The 21,479-nt window shown below is 44.2% G+C and overlaps 1 protein-coding gene across 6 annotated transcripts in view; it reads left to right on the top strand.

The window, feature by feature from the left end:
- Positions 1-1,907: 1,907 nt before the first annotated feature.
- The window catches only part of LOC122551273 (serine/threonine-protein phosphatase 6 regulatory ankyrin repeat subunit C-like), a 227,043-nt gene continuing 207,471 nt past the window's right edge, over positions 1,908-21,479 (top strand). For 4 of the 6 annotated variants that reach the window (XM_043692917.2, XM_043692912.2, XM_043692911.2 and 1 more), the window contains exon 1: positions 1,910-2,138. In XM_043692917.2, the coding sequence (XP_043548852.1) occupies positions 2,112-2,138 (27 nt within the window). In that variant the 5' untranslated portion in view covers positions 1,910-2,111. Of the gene's footprint in view, positions 2,139-21,479 lie in introns of all 6 variants that reach the window. The other 2 variants (XM_043692916.2, XM_043692915.2) reach the window with 2 other exon arrangements.

Genomic DNA, 21,479 nt, shown 5'->3' with positions numbered 1-21,479 from the left:
AAATTTTAAAGTGAAGCCTTAATCAGGGAAGATAGATGATTAGTGTCTTCCGTAATTACAGGAAGTGTAGTTTCCAAAGTGCTTTACATTTGATTGATTTTACTTCAAAGATATTCAATGCTTTTATGTATGTAATCATGATCATGCTTTTCTCAGCAAAAATACAATTAATATCTTGGGCAGCTTAGAATGTTGTGGATTAGATTGCGTTCCTGGACCTCCAGCCAGTTTAGAATCAGTACAAAGGTGCAATCTCTCTGCAAATATGCTGAATGTCATTTAATGATGTGTGTTTTGAAACATGGTCTAACGTGACCGAACAATTAGCTTAATTAAAGTAAAACAAAGAACTGTGGATGCTGGAAATCTGAAACAATAATAGAAATTGCAGGGGAAATTCAAGCAGGTCCGACAACATCTGTGGGGAGGGAACAGTTAATGTTTTGAGTTCAATGACCCTACTTGGAGAATCTCAGTCCTTCTTCTTGAGTTTCTCCAGCAATTTCTGCTGTTGTATTTTAAGAATTAACATAGTTTTCTTGCACGGATGCCAACTTCTAGCTAACCGTTTGACTGATAATGCTAGTTTACTCATAACAAAATAAAATCTTGAATTTGAAATTTGAACTCTTGTTTTTCATGTTCCCATTATCAGTTGCAGTGAATATTATTTGTTATGCCAGAATTGGCCAGTTCTTTTTTTATTACAATGGGAAGAATGTTGGCAAAGGCAAAACACGAAGAGTCACAATTTTTTTCCCTTGCAGTATCTTAATTTCCTTCCATCCTTCAACATTTTAAAAGCAGCGAATGGTCCAATCAAATGGGTTGCTATGGAACTACAGCCATTCAACTGTGATGACCAGGAACCTAAAAGCAGATCACTGTTTCGTGTCTCTTTTCCTGCAAAAAATTGATGTATGTCTTTTCAGAGTCCTTCAAAAGTCGTACAAAAGCTTTTGTCATTTAAAATAAACCTGTTTGCCAACATTTGCTCAGGGACTTCACTCGACACACGAAAGATTGTTCCTCTTAGAGTGAAGAAGACAGAGGGGGGTATTTTTGTCGTCAAAATAAATGTTTCAATAAAGAAAGCAAGGAGAACCCACGTCAACTGGTAGGAGGGCAAGGAACTACAGGAAGACTCACAATAAAGGTTTTTGGTACAGAGAGCGAGCGAAATTTACGAATTTAACCACAATGAGTTGTTCTAATCTAGACAGCACGACCTAGAGAGGGTGGTGGAAACAGATTCAAATGTAACTTTCAAAAGGGTGTTACACGTTTGGAACAGGAAACTTGCAGTACGATGGGGAAAGAGTAGGGGTGCCGGAATAATTTCATAGAGCCTGCATAGGCACGACAGGCCGAATGATCTCTGATCACGTGCAATCTGCATCCAAAAGTTTTTTTTTTAAATTGTCTATGTCGGTGCCATTACGATAATGTACTGCAGCTCGTCCGACTCCCTCCGCGAACGGTCCCCCCTGTAGCCAATATCTGTTGTACTGTCAGCCTTTCGGGCGCTTTGTTTGCAGCCCGTGCATTTTAAGAGATGCAGCTCGGACCGGGCTGCCTGCCGCGATCCTTCAAAGCGGATTGCGGGGGGGGGGGGAGAAGAGAGGATGGAGACAGAGACAGAGGAATGCGCGGAGTCCGCAAACAACTGAATGGCAAGGAGCTTAGCAAGAACCAAGGTCTTGTCCAGCAGCTCGTCCCACACAACGCAGCCCCGCGCCGCCGGGTGCAGGGACTAAAAGGGTAGCAGCGCTCGCGTTCGGATGACATCAGCTGATGGAATCCTATCGGGTCTGGACTGCTCGCGCGACTTCCGCTCGAGGTGGGGTAGGGAGGGAGGAGGCAAGAGCGAGCGAGCGAGCGGCGCGCGCTGGGGGCGGGCGGACGGACGGCCGTTACTTCGCTGTCGGGGGTTTTTTTTCCCCTCTCTTGACCGTCCGCCGGGGAGGGATAGAAGTAAATCGAGAGAGTGAGAGAAAAAAAAATACAAAATCCACAACCGTCAGCGGAGCAGCTGCGGGTGGGTTTGTGCATATATATATATATAATATATATATATATATGTATAATATATATGTGTGAACGGCGGAGGAATGGGTGCCCTCAAGCTGACGGAGCAGGTAAGAAACACCCCGGGGGAAGACCAGGGGAAGATGGAGGGAGTGAAGGAGGAATGAGGGGAGAGGGAAAGGAGGAGGAGGAGGAATGAGGGGAGAGGGAAAGGAGGAGGAGGGGGGTCATTGACCCGAGAGGGAATTTTGGGAGGTTCCAGCCGGCCTCTGGAACAGTGCTGACAGTGTTGACTGTCGCGCTTTAAAACTAAAATCTGCTCCAGAGCTGGGCTGGCCGGTGGAACAAGCTTAGCCAGTGATGGGTTTTTTTCCCTTCTCTGCATTTTTAAAATATTTATAATTTTAATGTGGAGCAATGCTGTGTTTTTTTTTCTTTTGCAAGGGGCAGGAGTTCGTCAATGTTGCTGTTTTGAGAACTTGCACGGACCCGCTGGGGAATATTTAAGAATACTTTTCACATTTTTTTTCATTTTATGTTCATCACCTAGACTGGAACAATATCGCAAGATTATGCTTTTGCAGCAGTTAAGTTAGATTTTTTTTCTGTCATAAAAGCTTCACAAGAAATCAGATGCTGAATCCGAAAGGTGGGGGCGATAGAGGATGTAGGCAACATGAGTTGATTATGTTTTTTCTTGATTATTATGTCTGATTAAAAATGTTTTCCGTGATATAATTGCATTCTGAGGCATGGCGATATCAGGTGCTTTTCAGAGTTTGGGAGAAGGCAATTAGGAAAAACTTGAAGATTTAAAGCCCCCTTTGTCCTACTATAAAATGTCAGTTACGTGTTGGATAAAGCTTGTACAGTAATTTACTTAATCTTAACTTCCTCTTTTGAAACGTTGAGAAGAGTGAGATGCATAGTTTAGTGTTTCAATCCAGGCAAGCGGAAGGAACTGCAAGTAGGGGATTATAGATTGAGACATATAATTTAAAACGATTTATACATATTTCAGTTTTTTGAAACTTATTTTAAACTGGTATTACGTTTTGCTTTAAGTCTTTGCAGAAAGACTGGAGTTGGAAAGACTCAAGTAATGTACTTCTAATTTGATATTTTCGCTGTTAGAACGGTATGGGTTGTTTTATTTTGGTTGCAAATTGTAGGAGATTTCTTATGAAAATAAGTAGTATTCTGTAAACTATTTTCTGTATTACATTCTTGCAGTTGAAGCAATTTATGCTGAAGAAAATACTATAGAACAAGAGTATTTTGTGACCAGAAATGTAAAGTTTAATTTAGCAAAGTTGAAGTATATTGTTTAAAAATGTATCACCACAAAAATGCTGTTCATTTTTGGAAAAATTCTAAACATAACCACCTCATGATTTGAATGACACAATGACAATGATAGAGATGGAAAAAACTGCAGATGCCGGTATACAAAGAGCAGGAGGCTGGAAGAGCACAGGATTCCTGAAGAAAGGTTATACCTGAAAGGTTGGACTTCTCCACCTCCTGATGCTGTCTGGCTTGCTCTGCTCTCTCAGCCTCCTTGTCTATATTGATTATAATGTAAAATTTGAACAATTTGTACTTGTTTTGCCCTTGTACAATACTCTGTGGTGAGAAGTGCATGGATTAATGTTTTGGATGTGAACCCATGAAAAAATCTTTTTGTGAAGGGTCCACTTCTGTGATATTAACCTCCTCTCTTTCCCTACAGAATGTTTAATCTAAGTGTTACCACTACATTTTTTGTTTCAGTTTTGGTATGGACATAAAGTAGATATCTGCAAGCTATCTCTCATACCATTAAAGGAAAAAAATGCATTTAAAGAACAATTTTCTGTATCCCAGCATGTGCCAAAGAGCTTCACAATCAATGAAGTACTTTGAAGCTTAGCCATTATTTTACTGCATGGAACTGGCAGCAGGTTATGCAAAACAAGGTTCTACAAACAACAATGAGATGCGTCCAGATCACACTTTCTAGGAACAGTTTTATTAGTTTATTAGTTTTACCTCTTCTGTTTTAGCTCCTTGTCTATTCATATAATTGAATATTATAGCATGTAGTCTGCCTTCTAAAGTCAGTCTTTTGAAAATGATGACATGATTTCTGATAGCTTTTAGTATTCCATGTTTTGCATGGTAAATTCAAATTTCATGTATTCCAAAATTTCATGTTATAAATTATTTCATATTTCCTCAATTCACTTCTGTCGGCTTCTCTAATTCAACTAAGGGGGTGCAGAATGATCAATTCTCGATGACACTTACTGAGATGAACTATGTTGATTTTGCAGTTGTCTATTAAACCTGCCCCATATAAGTGCTTTATTCGCAGTTGCTTTTATTGTTAGTATGGGTATCTTTCTGATATAACTTTGGGATGGGAATCCAAAACTCTAGAAGTTTAAATAATTAGAAGTAGAGTTGCCACTTTGGCACAATTGGCAGTCCATATGCAAATTGTACTCAATTGCCCTAACTTTATTAATCAAGTTTGAGTTAAGCATTTTAACTTAAGTTACAAGTTAGTGCTGTTAGTTGGAGTAAGTGCAGGCTTAGGTGAACACTGGGCTCCAGTGAGTAAGGCAAGCAAATTAAGATTATTTTATCTTTCTTCGTGTAAAGGGGCAGAGATGGTGTTCAGGGCAGTGGTGAGCTCTTCCCAGATATGAGAATAAGGGAACAGTCTACCGTCCCTAATGACTATGTCTGCAGGAAGTGTGGCTGGAGACTTCAACTGTATTATTGGTGCAGTTGGACGATCCGGCGGGGGGGGACAGTAAACTGGACACCACATCCAGAGTGTTGATGGAAATGGTCAAAGATGCCAAGCTGCACGACGTCTTCAGCATCCCTGCAGACGGAGCGCAGCGTAGATACACCTAGTCACAGGCAGACGAGTCTATCCGCTCAAGGATAGATTGCCTGTTTGTGTCCCGGACGTTCTCGTGTCAAGCCGGTGTTCTTTTCTGACCACTGCCTGCTGCTGGCTGACTGTCACCTACAGGACAAGCAGCGGGCTGGCAAGGGAACGTGGAAGCTGAACATAAAGCTGTTGACCCCGGGAAACATTGAGGAGCTCGAGGAATTACGCAGATTGGAGAACCGTGAAGCCCCTGTTTGAGACTCCAGCGGACTGGTGGGAAACAGTAAAAGGGAACATCAAGAGGTTCTTCATCCTCAAAGGTGTTCAGGAGGCGAGAGAGAGGTGGGGAAAACTGTCCCAACTCCAGGAAAGTACGCAGAACCTGCTCCTGCTGCAGACGCTGGGGGTCGATGTCACGGAGGACCTCAAGGAGGTGAAGGACCAGCAAGCCTCGCTCTTTGCCTCTGAGGCCTTCAAGATAATCTTCTGGTCCAGGGTCCGCTCCGTGGAGCAGGATGAGACATTCTCACGTTTCTTCTTCCAGAAGGTGCACAAAGAGAGCTCTGTGCTCAGCAGCCTGAAGGAAGAAGATAGCTCGATAACGTCATCTCAGGCTGACGTCATGAGGATCAGCAAATCCTTCTATGCCGGTCTGTATGACTCAAAGCCAATCGAGAGTGCGGCCTCCCAGTCGTTCCTGTCCTCTATCACGGAGGTCTTAGAACACTGGAGAGGCTGGACCAGCCACTATCTCTGGACGAGCTGACCTAGGCCCTCGAGTCCTTCAAAAAGAATAAAACTCCTGGAAGCGATGTCTTACCGGTCGAGCTCTATTCTGCTCTGTGTGAATCGATTGGCCAGGACCTGCTGGAGGTGTATGTCAGTATGCTTCTGGCAGGTACCATGAGTGAATCCATGAGGAAAGGCATCATCACCCTCCTCTACAAGCAGAAGGGGGCGAGGGAGGAAATCAGAAATTGGAGACCAATCTCACTATTGAATGCAGATTACAAAATCTTGGCAAAGGTCATCACCAATTGGGTCAGGCCTGCGCTGGATCAGTGATCCACCCTGACCAAACCTGTGCTGTACCGGGCAGGAAGATCGCTTTGAGAGTCTCGCACTCCTCAGGGATATGATCGCCTATGTGCAGGATAGGGGGCTGGGCACCTGCCCCATCAGCTTGGACCAGGAGAAAGCCTTTAACAGGATATCACATACGTATCTGAGAGATGTTCTCTCCAAAATGGGCTTTGGGGAGGGAATCTGCACCAACATTCAGTGCAGTCTCCATCAATGGGTGGGAATCAGATAGCTTCCCAGTCAGATCTGGAATCAGGCAGGGCTGCGCTCTCTCTCCTGCCTTGTGTGCTGCATAGAGCCATTTGACGAGTCCATTAGGAAGGATGTGAGCCTGAGAGGGGTGACTACTCCTGGCAGCGGGGGTCTGTAGGTTAAGGCCTCCTGTACATGGCTGATGTCTCCGTTTTCTGCTTTGATCCGCTGTCTCTTGTACATATGTGACCAGTTTGAGCGGGTCTCGGGGGCCAAGGTCAACCGAGGTAAGTGCGAGGCCATGCTCTTCGGGAACTGAGCCAACCGATCCTTCATCCCCTTCACAGTCAGGACTGACCACCTGAAGGTGCTGGGTATTTGGTTCAGAGGGGCTGGGGCGTGTGCCATGTCTTGGGGGGAGCGTATCAAGAAAGTGAGGCAAAAACTGGGCAGATGGAAGCACTCTCCATCGCGGGTAAGAAAACCTTGTCATCAGGTGTGAGGCACTGTCCGTGTTGTTATATGTGGCACAGGTCTGGCCTATTCCCAGAACCTGTGCAGTCGCAGTCATCCAGGCCATCCTCCATTTTATATGGTCAAAGATGGCCAGGGTCCGAAGGGACTCGATGTACAAAGCTCTGCGCAACGGGGGAAAAAAACACACCGAATGCCACCCTCACCCTGATGGCCACCTTTGTGTGTGGCTGCATTAAGCTGTGCATGGATCCCTGGTACGCAAACGCCAAGTGTCACTACGTACTGAGGTTCTACCTGTCCCCGCTGTTGCGAAGGATGGGCCTGGCCTTGCTGCCGAGGAACGCTCCAAGTAGTTGGACAGTTCCGTATCACCTGTCCTTGGTGGAGAAGTTTATGAAGAAAAATACCTTTGGCCACAAGTCCATCAGGAAGTGGTCAGCATGTAGCGTCCTTGAGACCCTTCGGGAAAAGGAGAGGGCGGATCCTGTTGAGCGGTTCCCTGAGCAGACTGTCAAAGTCATTTGGCAGAATGCCTCATCGCCAGAACTTTCCAACAAGCACCAAGACATGCCTTGGCTGGTGGTGAGAAGGCCTCTGACCATAAGATCCTTTATGCAGGCCCGGACTCTCTGCTGCACTGCATGCTGCCCTCGAACCTGCTGCATAGGGGACAAGACTGTCACGCACCTCCTTCTGGAATGTGCCTACGCAAAAGAAGTCTGGAGACAAATGCAGTGGTGTTTGTCGAGGTTTGTCCCGAGCAGCTCCGTGATGTGGGACTCCGTGCTTTATGGTCTGTTCCCCGGGATGCACACCGAGACGGAAATAACTGTACCTGGAGGATCATCAACTCAGTGAAAGATGCTCTTTGGTCTGTCTGAAACCTGTTGATCTTCCAGCTGAAGGGGCTGACCCTGACTGAGTGTTGCGGACTGGCACATTCCAAGGTCCAGGACTATGTGTTGAGGGACGCATTGAAGCTTGGGGCAGCTGTCGCCAAGGCACGGTGGGGAAAGACCACTGTGTAATGTCTGGCTGCCAAAGAACAGGGGGCCCACGCAGTAAGTGGGCTCCACTGACACCTCAGCTAAACATGATTGGTAACTGTACAGACCTGTATATACAAATAATAAATTCTGATCTCTGTATGTAAAGAAATGGAATGTTTACGTATGTATGGCATGACCAATTGTACAGATCATCAAAATGTTTTATGAATAAAGTATATTTTTGAAATAAAAAAAACGTCTGCAGGAAGTGTGACTGGCTGCAGCTCCTCACAGACCATATTGTTTGGTTGTAGCGGCAGTTAGCCATACTGAGGAGCATTCAGGGGGCAGAGTGCATGGTAGACTTTAGTTACAGAGAACTGGTCATACCACAGGATCAATCAGGTAGATGGGTGACTGCCAAGAGAGGCAAGCAGGTGGTGCAGGGTTCTCCTGTGGCCATTCCCCTCTCTAACAGGTATACACTTTTGGATACTGCAGTTTGGCAGTGGAATAATCTCTCAGGGGAATATAACAGCAGCAGTCACGTGTGTGGCACCAAAACTGGCTCTGCTGTAGAGAAGGTTTGGCCAAGATCCAAGCTCGCGATAGTGACAGAAGACTCACTAGTTAGGGGCAAAGACAGGCATTTTTGTGGATGCGTTCAAGACTCCTGGATGGTGTGCTGCCTCCTTGGTGCCAAAGTCAAGGATGTTTGAGTGTTTGCATGAAATTCTTAAGGGCTAGGGTGAGTAGCCGGAGGTTGTTGTGCACATTGGTACCAATGATATAAGTAGAAAGAGGGATGAGGTCCTGCGGAGTACATGGAATTAAGAAAGAGGCTGAAAAGCATGATCTTGAGGTAGTAATCTCTATTACTACCAATGCCACATGTTAATGAGGCATGGAATAGAAAAACAGGACAGATGAATGCGTGGCTAAGGAGCTGGTGCAAGGGGCAAGGTTTCAGGTTCTTCAATCATCGGGACCTCTTCTGGGACAGGGGTTACCTGTACAAGAGGGTCAGGTTGAAACTATACTGGAGAGGAAGCAATATCCTTGCAGGGAGCTTTACTAGTGCTATAAACTTGAGTGGCAGGGGCCTGAGAACAAGAGCAGCAGGTCAGCAAACGAATGGATTGGGGGAAGGTACATGTTAGGACTAGTAAGTCGGAAAGAAAGGACAGGCAGTGACAGGTAAATGAACAGTATGATACTTGTGGGCTGAAGTGTGTTTATTTCAATGCAAGGAGTATTCTTGGTAAGGCAGATGAGCTAAGAGCCTGGATTAGTACATGGGACTATGATGTTGTGGCCATTTCAGAGACTTGGTTGAGAGAGTGACAAGGCTGGTTGCTCAACATTCCAGGGTTTCGTTGTTTTAGATGAGATGGAGAGGAAGGTAAAAGAGGTGGAGGAGTTGCATTATTAATTGGGAAGAATGTTACATCTGCACTCAGAAGGGACATATTAGTGGATGAGTCCTTCAGTATGTCCCTTCTGAGGCAATATGGGTAGACTTCCAAAATAAGATGGGTGCGATTACTCTAAGTTTAAACTATAGATCCCTCAACAGCCACTGAGTCATATGAGGAACAAATATGTAGGCAGATGCAATAAAAACAAAGTTGTCCTAATGAGTGGCTTTAACTTCCCCAGTATTGACTGGGATTCCTTTCGAGCAAGAGGCTTAGACAGGGCAGAATTTAAATGCATCCAAGAGTGTTTCCTGAAACGGTGTGTGGATAGTGTAGAGAAGGGACCATACTGGACCTTGTACTGGCTAATGAGCATGGCCAGTGGGAGAGCATTTTGGAGACTGATTACAACTTCTTAAGCTTTAAGACAGCTGTGAATAAGGATAAATCAGGACCTTGTGGCAAGGTACTCCAATAGGGGAGGGCAAACTATGTCAGTATTAGGCAGGAGCTAGGGAGTTTTAATTGAAAGAAGCTGTTATCAGACAACTCCACATTTGACATGTGGGAATTGTTTAAAGACCTGTTGAGGTCAGGACTGGTATGTTCCAGAAGGAGGAAAGACAAAGATGGCAAGGTGAGGGACTCTTTGAGAATGAGAGGTGTTATGAATTTCGTCAAAAGTAAAAAAGAAGTGCATATAAGTTTTAGGACCTGTCCAATTTTAGCACCCTTTGAGGAAAATGAAGAAAGCAGGAAAGAACTTGAGCAGGCAATTAGTGTAAGAAGGGGTCATGAAAGGACTTTGGCAAGGAGAGTTAAATAGAATCCTAAGACATTCTATCTAGAAATTTTAAAAACCAGAGAACAACTAGGAAGAGGATAGGATCAGTCAAGGGTAAAGAAGGGAACTTGGAGGCAGAGGATGTGGGTGATATCCTAAATGAGTACTTTGCATCAGCATTGACCCAGGAGAGTGAGATTGTGTGGAGCATGCTAATATGCTAAGGCATTTTGAGATCAAGTAAGTAAGTTTACCCAGAGGATAATGATGCATGGGATCCACAGTGACCTGGCTGCACCTCACACTTACCCATGTTAAAGCATGTGAAGTAATTTCCCTTCTGTTTTCCCAGGCAGCACATTCCAGATCATCACAACTGTCTGGGTAAATAATGTCTCTCTTCCCCACCCCCACCCCAAACAAACCTTCTGCCCTTCACCTTAAACGGCGTCCCCTTGTGACTGATCCATTAACTAAACGGAACAGCTGCTACTTATCCACTTTGTCCGTGCCTATTATAATCTTATACACTTGGAAGGAGTAATTTTTCAAGAAATGATTCCATGAAAGGCATGATACTAGGAAGCTGTGTGGAACAGAGATCCCATCGTCCCTCAGTCATCTCTACTCAAAAATCACACAGCTATCCAACCTTTCCTCAAACTTTAAATTTTCCATCCTGGGCAGCAACCTGGTGAAAAAGCTGTGCATGCCTTCCAGTGCAACCAAATCTTTCCTGTGATGTGGCGACCAGAACTGCAGATGGTTCTCTGTGGATTACACCAAAGTCCTATACAGCTCCAACATGACTTCCTGCTCTTGTAATCTGCACCTTTTTAATTGATAAAAGCAAATGTCCCATGTGCCTTTTTCACCACTACACTGACATAAACTTCTGAGGTCTATAGCCAGATACGCCAAGGTCCCTTTGTTCCACTGAGCTTCCTCTTATCATGCTTTTTATTGAGTAATTTCTTGTCAAATTACTCCTTCCATGTGTAATGCCTCTCACTTTTCAGGGTTAAATTCCATTTGCCACTTATCTGTCCATTTGACCTATCATTTAGCCCAAGACAATCAACCTCACTGTTAACTACTTGAACAATTTTTGTCATCTGGAAATTTATTAATCCCTCCCTGCCAACACACACGCATTTATATAAATGACCCACCACAGATTTGTGTGTTACATCACTGCATGTTGGCCTCTAGTCACTAAAGCAGCTTTTGTTATCACCCTTTGTCTCCTACAACTGAGCCAATTTTGAATCCATTTTATCAAATTATCCGGTATCCCATGTGCACTTGGCTTCTTGATAAGCCTCCTATGTGGGACCTTGTCATAGGCTTTGCTGCAATCCATATAAACTATATCAACTGCACTATCTTCGTCTACACACCTGGTCACCTCAAAAAATTCGATCAAATTTGTTGGGGCATAACATTCCTCTGACTTTCCCTGATCAATCCTTGCCTCTCCAAGTGGAGATAGATGCTTTCCTTCAGAATTTTCTCGAGTTTCCCTACTGCTTATTGGTCTGTAACTATCTGGCTTATTTCTACAATCACTCATTGGTTGTTCTTCAGTCCTCTGATACCTCCCCTGTGGCCAGAGAGGAATTAAAATTTTGGCTTAGTGCCCCTGCAATCTCCTCCCTTAACTCCCACAGGAACTGGGGACGTAATTAATCTGGACCAGGACATTTGTCCACTTTCAAGCCTGCCACAACCTCCAATACCATGTTCTTCCCTCTGTCAATTTGCTTAAGTAACTTGCAGCGCAGGTTCCATAACTTGATCCTCATTCGCTTGGGTGAAAACAGATGAAAAGTATAATCCTTATGTTCCTCAGTGTAATATTTTGATTTTCCTGTGAAGTGCCTTTGATGTTTTCTTATATTAAAAGTAAAATATTCAAAATAAGTTACTTTTAAGACCATACTTAAGGGCCAACAAATAGTTGCAATTAGCATAAACTGCCTATAATTAATTTTAATTTATGGTTGAGTTCAGTTTTGTTGCCAGGACCACCTTCCAGTGTAACATTTTTTAACCCAGTGCTAATGTTTGTAGTAATTTACTTTGTGCTGTGTAGAATTAACACTTGAAATTCCTAGGCCTTTCACACTTGTTTAGCTAATCTCTCTTGAATTATACTGAAAAGAAAACCTAGATGAAACTAAAGAAGTGTAATCTGCGATGTCACTTAAGTGCTGAGAGAGCTCTGCTAAGTTCATGGTATAGAATCCCGACAGCATGGCAGCAGACCATTTGGCCCATTGAGTCCACACCAACCCTCCGAAGAGCCAGACATCCTCCACCCCCTGCAACCCAACCCAACCCAATCCCTGTAACCCTCTATTTCCCATGGCTAACCCACCTAACCTGCGCATTCCCTGGACACTATGGGCAATTTAGCATGGCCATTCCCAGCGAACCTGCACATCTTCAGACAATGGGAAGAAACCGGAGTACCTGGAGGGAAAAGTGGGTGTAGACATGGAGAGAATGTGCAATTCCACACAGTTGTTGCCCAAAGGTAGAATTGAACCTAGGTCCCTGGTGCTGTGAGGCAGGAGTGCTAACCACTGAGCCACTGTAGTGCCATATTTCTACGAGAAATTAGACTGAAATTCTGTTTAACCCCGCTAATGTAAACAATAAAAGATGCTGCAGCACTATTGGACGAGTGGGGCTCTTCTTTCAATATATTGGTCAAAACGTAACTCCAAATCAGCATCATTGAACTGGAATATCTGCTCACTTCATGGTTGTTTGTGGAGGTTCCATATTCAAACTGGCTATGAAATTTCCTTACATTGGAGCAGCAAGACCATTTAAAAGTACTTCATTGGCAGAAGAAAGATCTCTTGAAGTTATGAAAGGAACTATGTAAATAGAATTTATTAATGAAAGTAATTAACTTTATTAAACAGAAACTGGCATTGTTTTAACAAAATACTCAGGTGATGTATGAAAATAAATTAAGTCTTATGATCATTATTAATTTGATTTATATTTACTTCGGGTTGTTAGACATTGAAAGATGCATACATATAAAATACAGAAATCAATAACAAAGCACCAACTCATTTTAAAAAGTCACTTGTCAATGCTACAAAATATTGGATTCCCTATGTCTCCCTAGTCTCTAATTCTGACAGAATTGCAACAATGTCAAATGGTGTATTCCACTTTTTCCAATCCCCTGGGTTCACTTGCCAGAATTTGGATAATCCCCTAGTTCTTACTATGCAGCAATGACAAATTCGGAGACTTTTTATTCTCCTCGCCTCTCCATTTTGACAGTCCCAGACCTTTTAAGTTTCCTTTTAAACAAAAATTGCTTGCATTTAAACATTGGCCATTTGGAAAACATTGCACTGCAATATATGAATTCTGGAGTGGTGTTTTTAGAGCAGATATCCTTGGTTGTGTCGTGAATAGGCTATCCAAGCATTTAACCAGTGTCTTTTCCAATTGCTGTACATGGGTTGAGTTTTCAAAATTAGGGTTATTGAAGTACTAACGAAGTGATTTAAGTACTAATACTTGTCATCCTCTTCCCTTCTCGTCTGTCCCAAATAAAAACTCATTTCCTTTAAAATCAGAAACTCAGACCTTTCCCCATTCCTACCTTGCTCCAAGGAAATCCTTCACACCTTGGGGGATCAGTGCTGAAGGAGGGTGGACTATTTTTTTTCCTCCAGCAGCCAAGCTTGAATTGGTATTCCTTCAAAATAATCTAAGGTAAAACTATTTTTAGTGGGCGGCACGGTGGCACAGTGGTTAGCACTGCTGCCTCACAGCGCCTGAGACCCGGATTCAATTCCCGCCTCAGGCGACTGACTGTGTGGAGTTTGCACGTTCTCCCTGTGTCTGCGTGGGTTTCCTCCGGGTGCTCCGGTTTCCTCCCACAGTCCAAAAGATGTGCAGGGTCAGGTGAATTGGCCATGCTAAATTGCCCGTAGTGTTAGGTAAGGGGTAAATGTAGGGGTATGGGTGGGTTTCGCTTCGGCGGGTCAGTGTGGACTTGTTGGGCCGAAGGGCCTGTTTCTACACTGTAATGTAATGTAATCTAATCTAATCTAATCTATTTTATAGCTCAATGATCCTGTGTGGACTTAATTAGCCAAGTGCTGCAATTTGTCTCAATTATCAAAATTGTTTCAAAGTAATGTATGAATTGCTCCAAGAATTGAGAGTGAGGCTGTTGAAAAGAAAATGATTGCTAAAAATTGTTCTGTACCCTTGAAATGTTTATATGCATTCTACACAGAAGCAATTTACAAATGTGGTTAGAATTTGTATGGTATAACTAGTTTGCCTCATTCTACTGAATGTGTAAATTTTCAGTTTTATTTTCCATTTATTTGGAAGCAATCTCTTCCAATTTTTCATGTTCAGTGAAACTAGTGTCTGACATCTACAATAAAGCCTTCCTCTTGTGCCAGACACTTATCAAACCATGTGGCTATCATGATAAAAGTAAACTAGATATTTAATTGTGGTTTAAAAGTTTTCTTGTCAGTTGAGAAAAACGTATGCATTCTAATATTCTTAATTGTTTTGTTCATGCTTTTAGAAAAATGGGAAGCAGATAGGCTTCAGGGTGTTCAATCACAATGTATAATAATTCATGATAAATTTGAGTATATATGTTAAGAATCTGGATTTTAAAAGGCTATTGGTATGCAACATTTCCATTGGCACCTGAAAAGAAGGAAGACATTGGCCTGGATTTTAACATAAGTAATAGCTGAAACTAACCGTCCTTGTTGTAGGAATGGATGAAATCTGGCATCTAAACTAGCAGTGTTGCATACAGAAATATGATAGTTGCTTTTAGAGATGCTCTGCTCTTTCACAGGATATTGTATAACAGTCCTCATCAATAATTTCAGTATGGAGCTCAATGTGAAGGTGGGTTCTTCACTCTACTCCACTAAAAGTGCAAAAAAAAAGTTAGGGTGGCACATTTGAGTATTAACATTTTTAACGAAACAGTACTCAATGATAACTGCCTAACAATGTTGCCCTTGTAAAATTTTCAAGGCTATTGTGTTTCATTTCTTCTGCTGTGCATTACTAGTGGGAATTTAGGAAAAATGTAATTCGATTTTGAACTTGGACCTTGCAAGCCTAGCTGTCACAATCTTTTCTCTGTACCTCTTACTCTTGTACTTACTCTATCAATCTCTGTCTGCAAAAGCTTCCCCATACTGCCACCCACTCCAACCTCTGACATCTGTAATTCCACATGCCCTCAACTCTGTTGGTTCACCTCCCTACCAAAAATAACAGCTTGTCACCCACTTTCATCTCCCTTTAACACCTGCTTCTCTCTCATTCCAGAATGGAAAAAGTCCACAGTAAGTCAGAAAGAATGGACAAGCAACATTCAACTTGTTCCCTTAATGAAGAGAGGATCCTGCCTCTGAAAACATATACTTGATTTTTCAAATAACAAAGCTGTCTTGCATATGCATCCTTGCATGTGCTTTACAATAAAATGCTGAATATGCTGATAGATTATTGATTGGAACACAATTTTTCAACTGACTGCTTCGTTCAAATGTGAGCTGAGTGTGTCTTTGACCTGTACCTGTCACATTGTCATCATCCTAGTGCTCAAGCCAATGTGCTACTCTATGACTCAGAATTAATATTTTGACTTTAATCATTTCAGAATTACAACAATTTGGATTTATATTGGACCTTTAATGTAATAAAAGGTTCACCGGTGTTTCACAGGAATATTATAAAGCAAAATATGACAAATTGGAATTGGGGCTGATGATGAAAAACTTGCTCCAAGCTTGAAGGAGTCTGTTTTGGATAAACAAAAGGGGTGGCAAAGCATTTGGCAGGAATTTAAGTTTAAGGCTTAGGCACCTGAAAGCCCAGCTACTAAAAATACAACACTTAAAACTTGGAATCCTTGAGGCCTGAATTAGATCAGGATACATATTTCATTGTTGTGTGGAGCTAGCTGGGGATTATGGAGATCACGGAGAGATTGCGATTTTCAAATCTCAATCTTGGTTGTGTTTTGCCTGAGAGTGGGCAGATTATGGTCAGTGACTACAAATGTGAGTTGCCCAGAATTAGTTAAAGTAAGGACATGTACAGAAGAGTTTGGGTGGTCTCAAACTTAGAGGGTGAGGCTAACCAAATATGTGTAACAAAATCACACTGTATGCGAGTCTGGAAGTAACAAAGGCGTGACTGACTGTTTCAGCAGTGGATGAGCACAGGGTGAACTGAGGTGGGCACAAGCAATTTGATGATGGTTTTGGATTGGTGGTGCTGGAAGAGCACAGCAGTTCAGGCAGCATCCGAGGAGCAGCAAGCGAGAGGAGGGTGGGGGTGGGGAGAAAGTAGCATGGAGTACATTAGGTGAGTGGGGGAGGGGATGAAGGTGATAGGTCAGGGAGGAGGGTGGAGTGGATAGGTGGAAAAGAAGATAGGCAGGTAGGACAAATCATGGGGACAGTGCTGAGCTGGAAGTTTGGAACTAGCTCATGACTCCACCCCCATTCTCCCCACCACCACACCCACTCCAGTTACTGGCTCCGCCCCCACTCCTAGCTCCACACCCACACCAGATCCCAGCTCCCAGCCCTCCCGAGTTTTCACCATCCCTCCAGACCTTCCCCTCACTGAGGATGAACGATCAGACCTCAGCAAAGGACTCACCTTCATTCCCCTCTGTCCATGCATCAATGAATTTATTACACGCCGTGACGTCAAACACTTCTTCCTCCGCATCCGAGCTTACTTTCACAATCAGGACTCCCGCCCACCTTCTGAGGACCCCTTCGCCCACCTCCAACACACTGCATCCACCTGGACACGCCGCGCTGGCCTATTACCCGCCCTCGACCTCTTCATTTCCAACTGCCGCCGGGACATTAACCGCCTCAACCTGTCTACCCCCCTCCCCCACTCCAACCTCTCACCCTCACAACGCGCAGCCATCCAATCCCTCTGCTCCAATCCCAACCTCACCATCAAGCCAGCAGATAAAGGGGACACTGGTAGTCTGGCGCACTGACCTCTACACTGCTGAAGCCAAACGCCAACTCGAGGGCACCTCTTCGTACCGCCCCCTCGACCATGACCCCACCCCCCCATCACCAAACCATCATCTCCCAGACCATACAGAACCTCATCACCTCAGGAGATCTCCCACCCACAGCTTCCAACCTCATAGTCCGGGAACCCCGCACTGCCTGGTTCTACCTCCTTCCCAAGATCCACAAGCCTGACCACCCTGGCCGACCCATTGTCTCAGCATGCTCCTGCCCCACTGAACCCATCTCTACCTACCTCGACACTGTCCTATCCCCCCTAGTCCAGGAACTCCCCACATAGGTTTGAGACACCACCCATGCCCTCCACCTCCTCCAAGACTTCCATTTCCCTGGCCCCCAACGCCTCATCTTCACCATGGATATCCAATCCCTCTACACCTCCATCTGCCATGACCAGGGCCTCCAAGCCCTCCGTTTTTGTTCCTCTCCCGACGTCCCCAACAATACCCTTCCACTGACACTGTCATTCGTTTGGCCGAACTGGTCCTCACCTTTAACAATTTCTCCTTCGAATCCTCCCACTTCCTCCAGACCAAAGGGGTAGCCATGGGCGCACGTATGGGCCCCAGCTATGCCTGTCTCTTTGTTGGGTACGTAGAACAGTTGATCTTCCGTAATTGCACCGACACCACTCCCCACCTCTTCCTCTGCTACATTGATGACTACATTGGCGCCACCTTATGCTCCTGCGAGGAGGTTGAGCAATTCATCAACTTCACCAACGCATTCCACCCTGACCTTAAATTTACCTGGACCATCTCTGACACCTCCCTCCCCTTCCTGGACCTCTCCATCTCCATTAATGACGACTGACTTGACACTGCCATTTTTTTACAAACCCATCGACTCCCACAGCTACCTGGATTACACCTCTTCCCACCCTACCTCCTGCAAAAATGCCATCCCGTATTCCCAATTCCTCCGTCTCCGCTCCCAGGAGGACCAGTTCCACCACAGAACACAGCAGATGGCCTCCTTCTTCAGAGACCGCAATTTCCCTTCCCACGTGGTTAAAGATGCCCTGCAACACATCTCGTCCACATCCCGCACCTCCGCCCTCAGACCCCACCCCTCCAACCGTAACAAGGAGAGAACGTCCCTGGTGCTCACGTTCCACCCTACCAACCTTCGCATAAACCAAATCATTTGGAGCCGACATTTCCGCCACCTCCAAAAAGACCCCACCACCAGGGATATATTTCCCCCCCACCCCTTTCCGCCTTCTGCAAAGACCGTTCCCTCCGTGACTACCTGGTCAGGTCCATGCCCCCCTACAACCCACCCTCCCATCCTGGCGCCTTCCCCTGCCACCACAGGAACTGCAAAACCTGCGCCTATACCACCTCCCTCACCTCCATTCAAGGCCCTAAAGGAGCCTTCCACATCCATCAAAGTTTTACCTGCACATCCACGAATATCATTTATTGCATCCGTTGCTCCCAATGCGGTCTCCTCTACATTGGGGAGAATGGGCGCCTCCTAGCAGAGCGCTTTAGGGAACATCTCCGGGACACCCGCACCAATCAACCACACCGCCCTGTGGCCCCCAACATTTCAACTCCCCCTCCCACTCTGCCGAGGATATGGAGGTCCTGGGCCTCCTTTGTCGCCGCTCCCTTACCACCAGATGCCTGGAGGAAGAACCTCCTCATCTTCCACCTCGGAACACTTCAACCCCAGGGCATCAATGTGGACTTCACCAGTTTCCTCATTTCCCCTTCCCCCACCTCACCCTAGTTCCAAACTTCCAGCTCAGTACTGTCCCCATGACTAGTTCTACCTGCCTATCTTCTTTTCCACCTATCCACTCCACCCTCCTCCCTGACCTATCACCTTCATCCCCTCCCCCACTCACCTATTGTACTGTATGCTACTTTCTCCCCACCCCACCCTCCTCTGGCTTATCTCTCCACGCTTCAGGCTCTCTGCCTTTATTTCTGATGAAGGGCTTTTGCCCGAAACGTCGATTTTGCTGCTCCTCGGATGCTGCCTGAACTGTTGTGCTCTTTCAGCACCACCAACCCAAAATCTGGTTTCCAGCATCTGCAGTCATTGTTTTTATGTTGTGTAGGCCTGAACTTGGGAGTACCTCTGTCACAGCTGACAAAGGTTGTAAAAATATCTACTCGGAAGAGGATAGAGTTAATATGATGAATTGATTTTGGAATGGGAACTGAAGAAAGTAAATTAACTCTTTTCCAATATTTAATTTGAGGAAATTTATGCTTCTATATTACTGAATATGAATAAGCAGTATCACCGTTACACATGCATTATTGCTTAATTTAATAACTACATCTTAAAACAAAATGAAGTCCAAAGATGACTTGTGTGTTTTGGGAATCATAAGTTCCTGTTCTGATGTTTTTCCATTTTTTTTTGTTTGCTAAAATGATAGTTCTCCTTAAAACCTGTCATCAAATTTATAGTTAAATTGGGTGAAAACAAAGTTCAGGCCCGATTCTTTTTTTTTTAATGGACACTTTCATGGTATTAACTTGCATTCTTGAGCACATTGCATCAAATACTGGCCAAGGAATGTTTGCTTACCTGTTTTGTCAAATTGACAATGCCACACTTCTATATTGCACTTTCACACATTTTGTCTCATATTGACTCTGTTGTGGCCTCCTTCGTATATTGACCATGTGTTCATGGAATGTTCTGCTCATGATGAATCTGATGCAAAAATCATGTGGCTTAAAACGTTGCACACTTCATTCACCCGGCTATTTCCAATTGCAAGATTTAGCGAGCAATAAACTTGATTTGCTGAAAGATTTTGTTTCCCTTATGAAAAGATCTAGAGAAGGAGGAAGTGGTTCCTGAATTGAATGAAGTCTTGCAAGCAGCAAAGATGCAGAAGCTTCCTGTTGTTGAGCCTTGTGGTTCATTGCTGATGCTGAACGAAACTGATGTCTCATAACCTATAGGAACCCGAAGAAGGCATTTCATTTTAAAATAGATCACGATAAGAATCTTTTTTTTGTTCCTTTCTCCTTTCTTTAATTTTGTGAAGGGCAACTTTTAGGCATAAGGTTTTAAATTTGTTTAATGTGCTCTTAAATATTTATTATTTTTTCTTTTTAGAATCCTTTATTGGTTCTTTGGAGTTTTGGTAACTCAGGAAAAGAAGTGATATTATTGCAGAAAATGTTTGCTATATTCAGTATGTTGTGCAGTATATCTATGTTAATAATTGCAGAGGTATACTTGAGAGGGAAATCAGGAGGGCAAGGAGTGGACATGAGATAGCTTTCGCAAATAGGGTTAAGGAGAATCCGAAGGGGTTTTTACAAATACATGAAGGTCAAAAGAGTAAATAGGGAGAGAATAGGGCCCTTCAGAGATCAGCAAGGTGGCAGTTTTGTAGAGCTGCAGGAGATGGAGGAGATATGAAGTAAGTATTTTGCACCAGTGTTTACTGTGGCAAAGGACATGGAAGATGTAAAATGTAGGGAATAGATGGAGACATCTTGAAGAATGTCCATATTACTGAGGAGGAAGTGCTGGATATCTTGAAACGCGTAAAAGGGGATAATTCCCCAGGTCCTGATCAGGTGTACCCTAGAGCTCTGGCAAGCTAGGGAAGCGATTGCTGGGCCACTTGCTGAGATTTGTATCATCGATAGTCACAGGTGAGGTGCTGGAAGACTGGAGGTTGGCTAACGTGGTGCCACTGTTTAAGAAAGGTGGTAAGGACAAGCCAGGGAACAATAGACCAGTGAGCCTGACATCGGTGGTGGGCAAGTTGTTGGAGGGAATCCTGAGGGTAAGGATGTACATGTATTTGGAAAGGCAAGGACTGATTAGGGATAGTCAACATGGCTTTGTGCATGGGAAGTCATGTCTCACAAACTTGATTGAGTTTTTTGAAGAAGTAATACAGTGGATTGATGACAGAGCAGTAGACTATGATCTACATGGACTTCAGTAAGGCATTCAATAAGGTTCTCCATGGGAGACTGGTTAGCAAGGTTAGATGTCATGGAATATAGGGAGAACTAGCCATTTGGATACAAAACTGGCTTGAAGGTAGAAGAGAGGGTGGAGGTGGAGAGTTGTTTTTCAGACTGGAGGCCTGTGACCAGTGGAGTGCCACAAGGATCGGTGCTGGATCCATTACTTTTCGTCATTTATATAAATGATTTGGATGTGTGTATAAGAGATATGCTTGCAGATGACACCAAAATTGGAGGTGTAGTGGACAGTGAAGGTGTTTATCTCCAATTACAACTTGACCTTGATCAGATGGGCCAGTGGGCTGAGGAGTGGCAGATGGAGTTTAATTTTAGATAAATGTGAGGTGCTGCATTTTGGGAAAGCAAATCTCAGCAGGACTTCAACACTTAATGGCAAGGTCCTAGGGAGTGTTGCTGAGCAAAGAGACCTTGGAGTGCATAGCTCCTTGAAAGTGGAGTTGCAGGTAGATAGGATGGTGAAGCAGGTATTTGATATGTTTTCCTTTCTTGGTCAGAGCATTGAGTACAGGAGTTAGGTCGTGCTATGGCTGTACAGGACATT

This window comes from Chiloscyllium plagiosum, unplaced genomic scaffold (assembly GCF_037043375.1).
Source record: "Chiloscyllium plagiosum isolate Xiang-an unplaced genomic scaffold, Cpla_swu_hap1 HiC_scaffold_7, whole genome shotgun sequence".
NCBI classification, from domain to species: Eukaryota; Metazoa; Chordata; class Chondrichthyes; order Orectolobiformes; family Hemiscylliidae; genus Chiloscyllium; species Chiloscyllium plagiosum.
The sequence above is the reverse complement of the archived record's forward strand: the minus strand, read 5'-3'. Positions and strand labels throughout refer to the sequence as shown.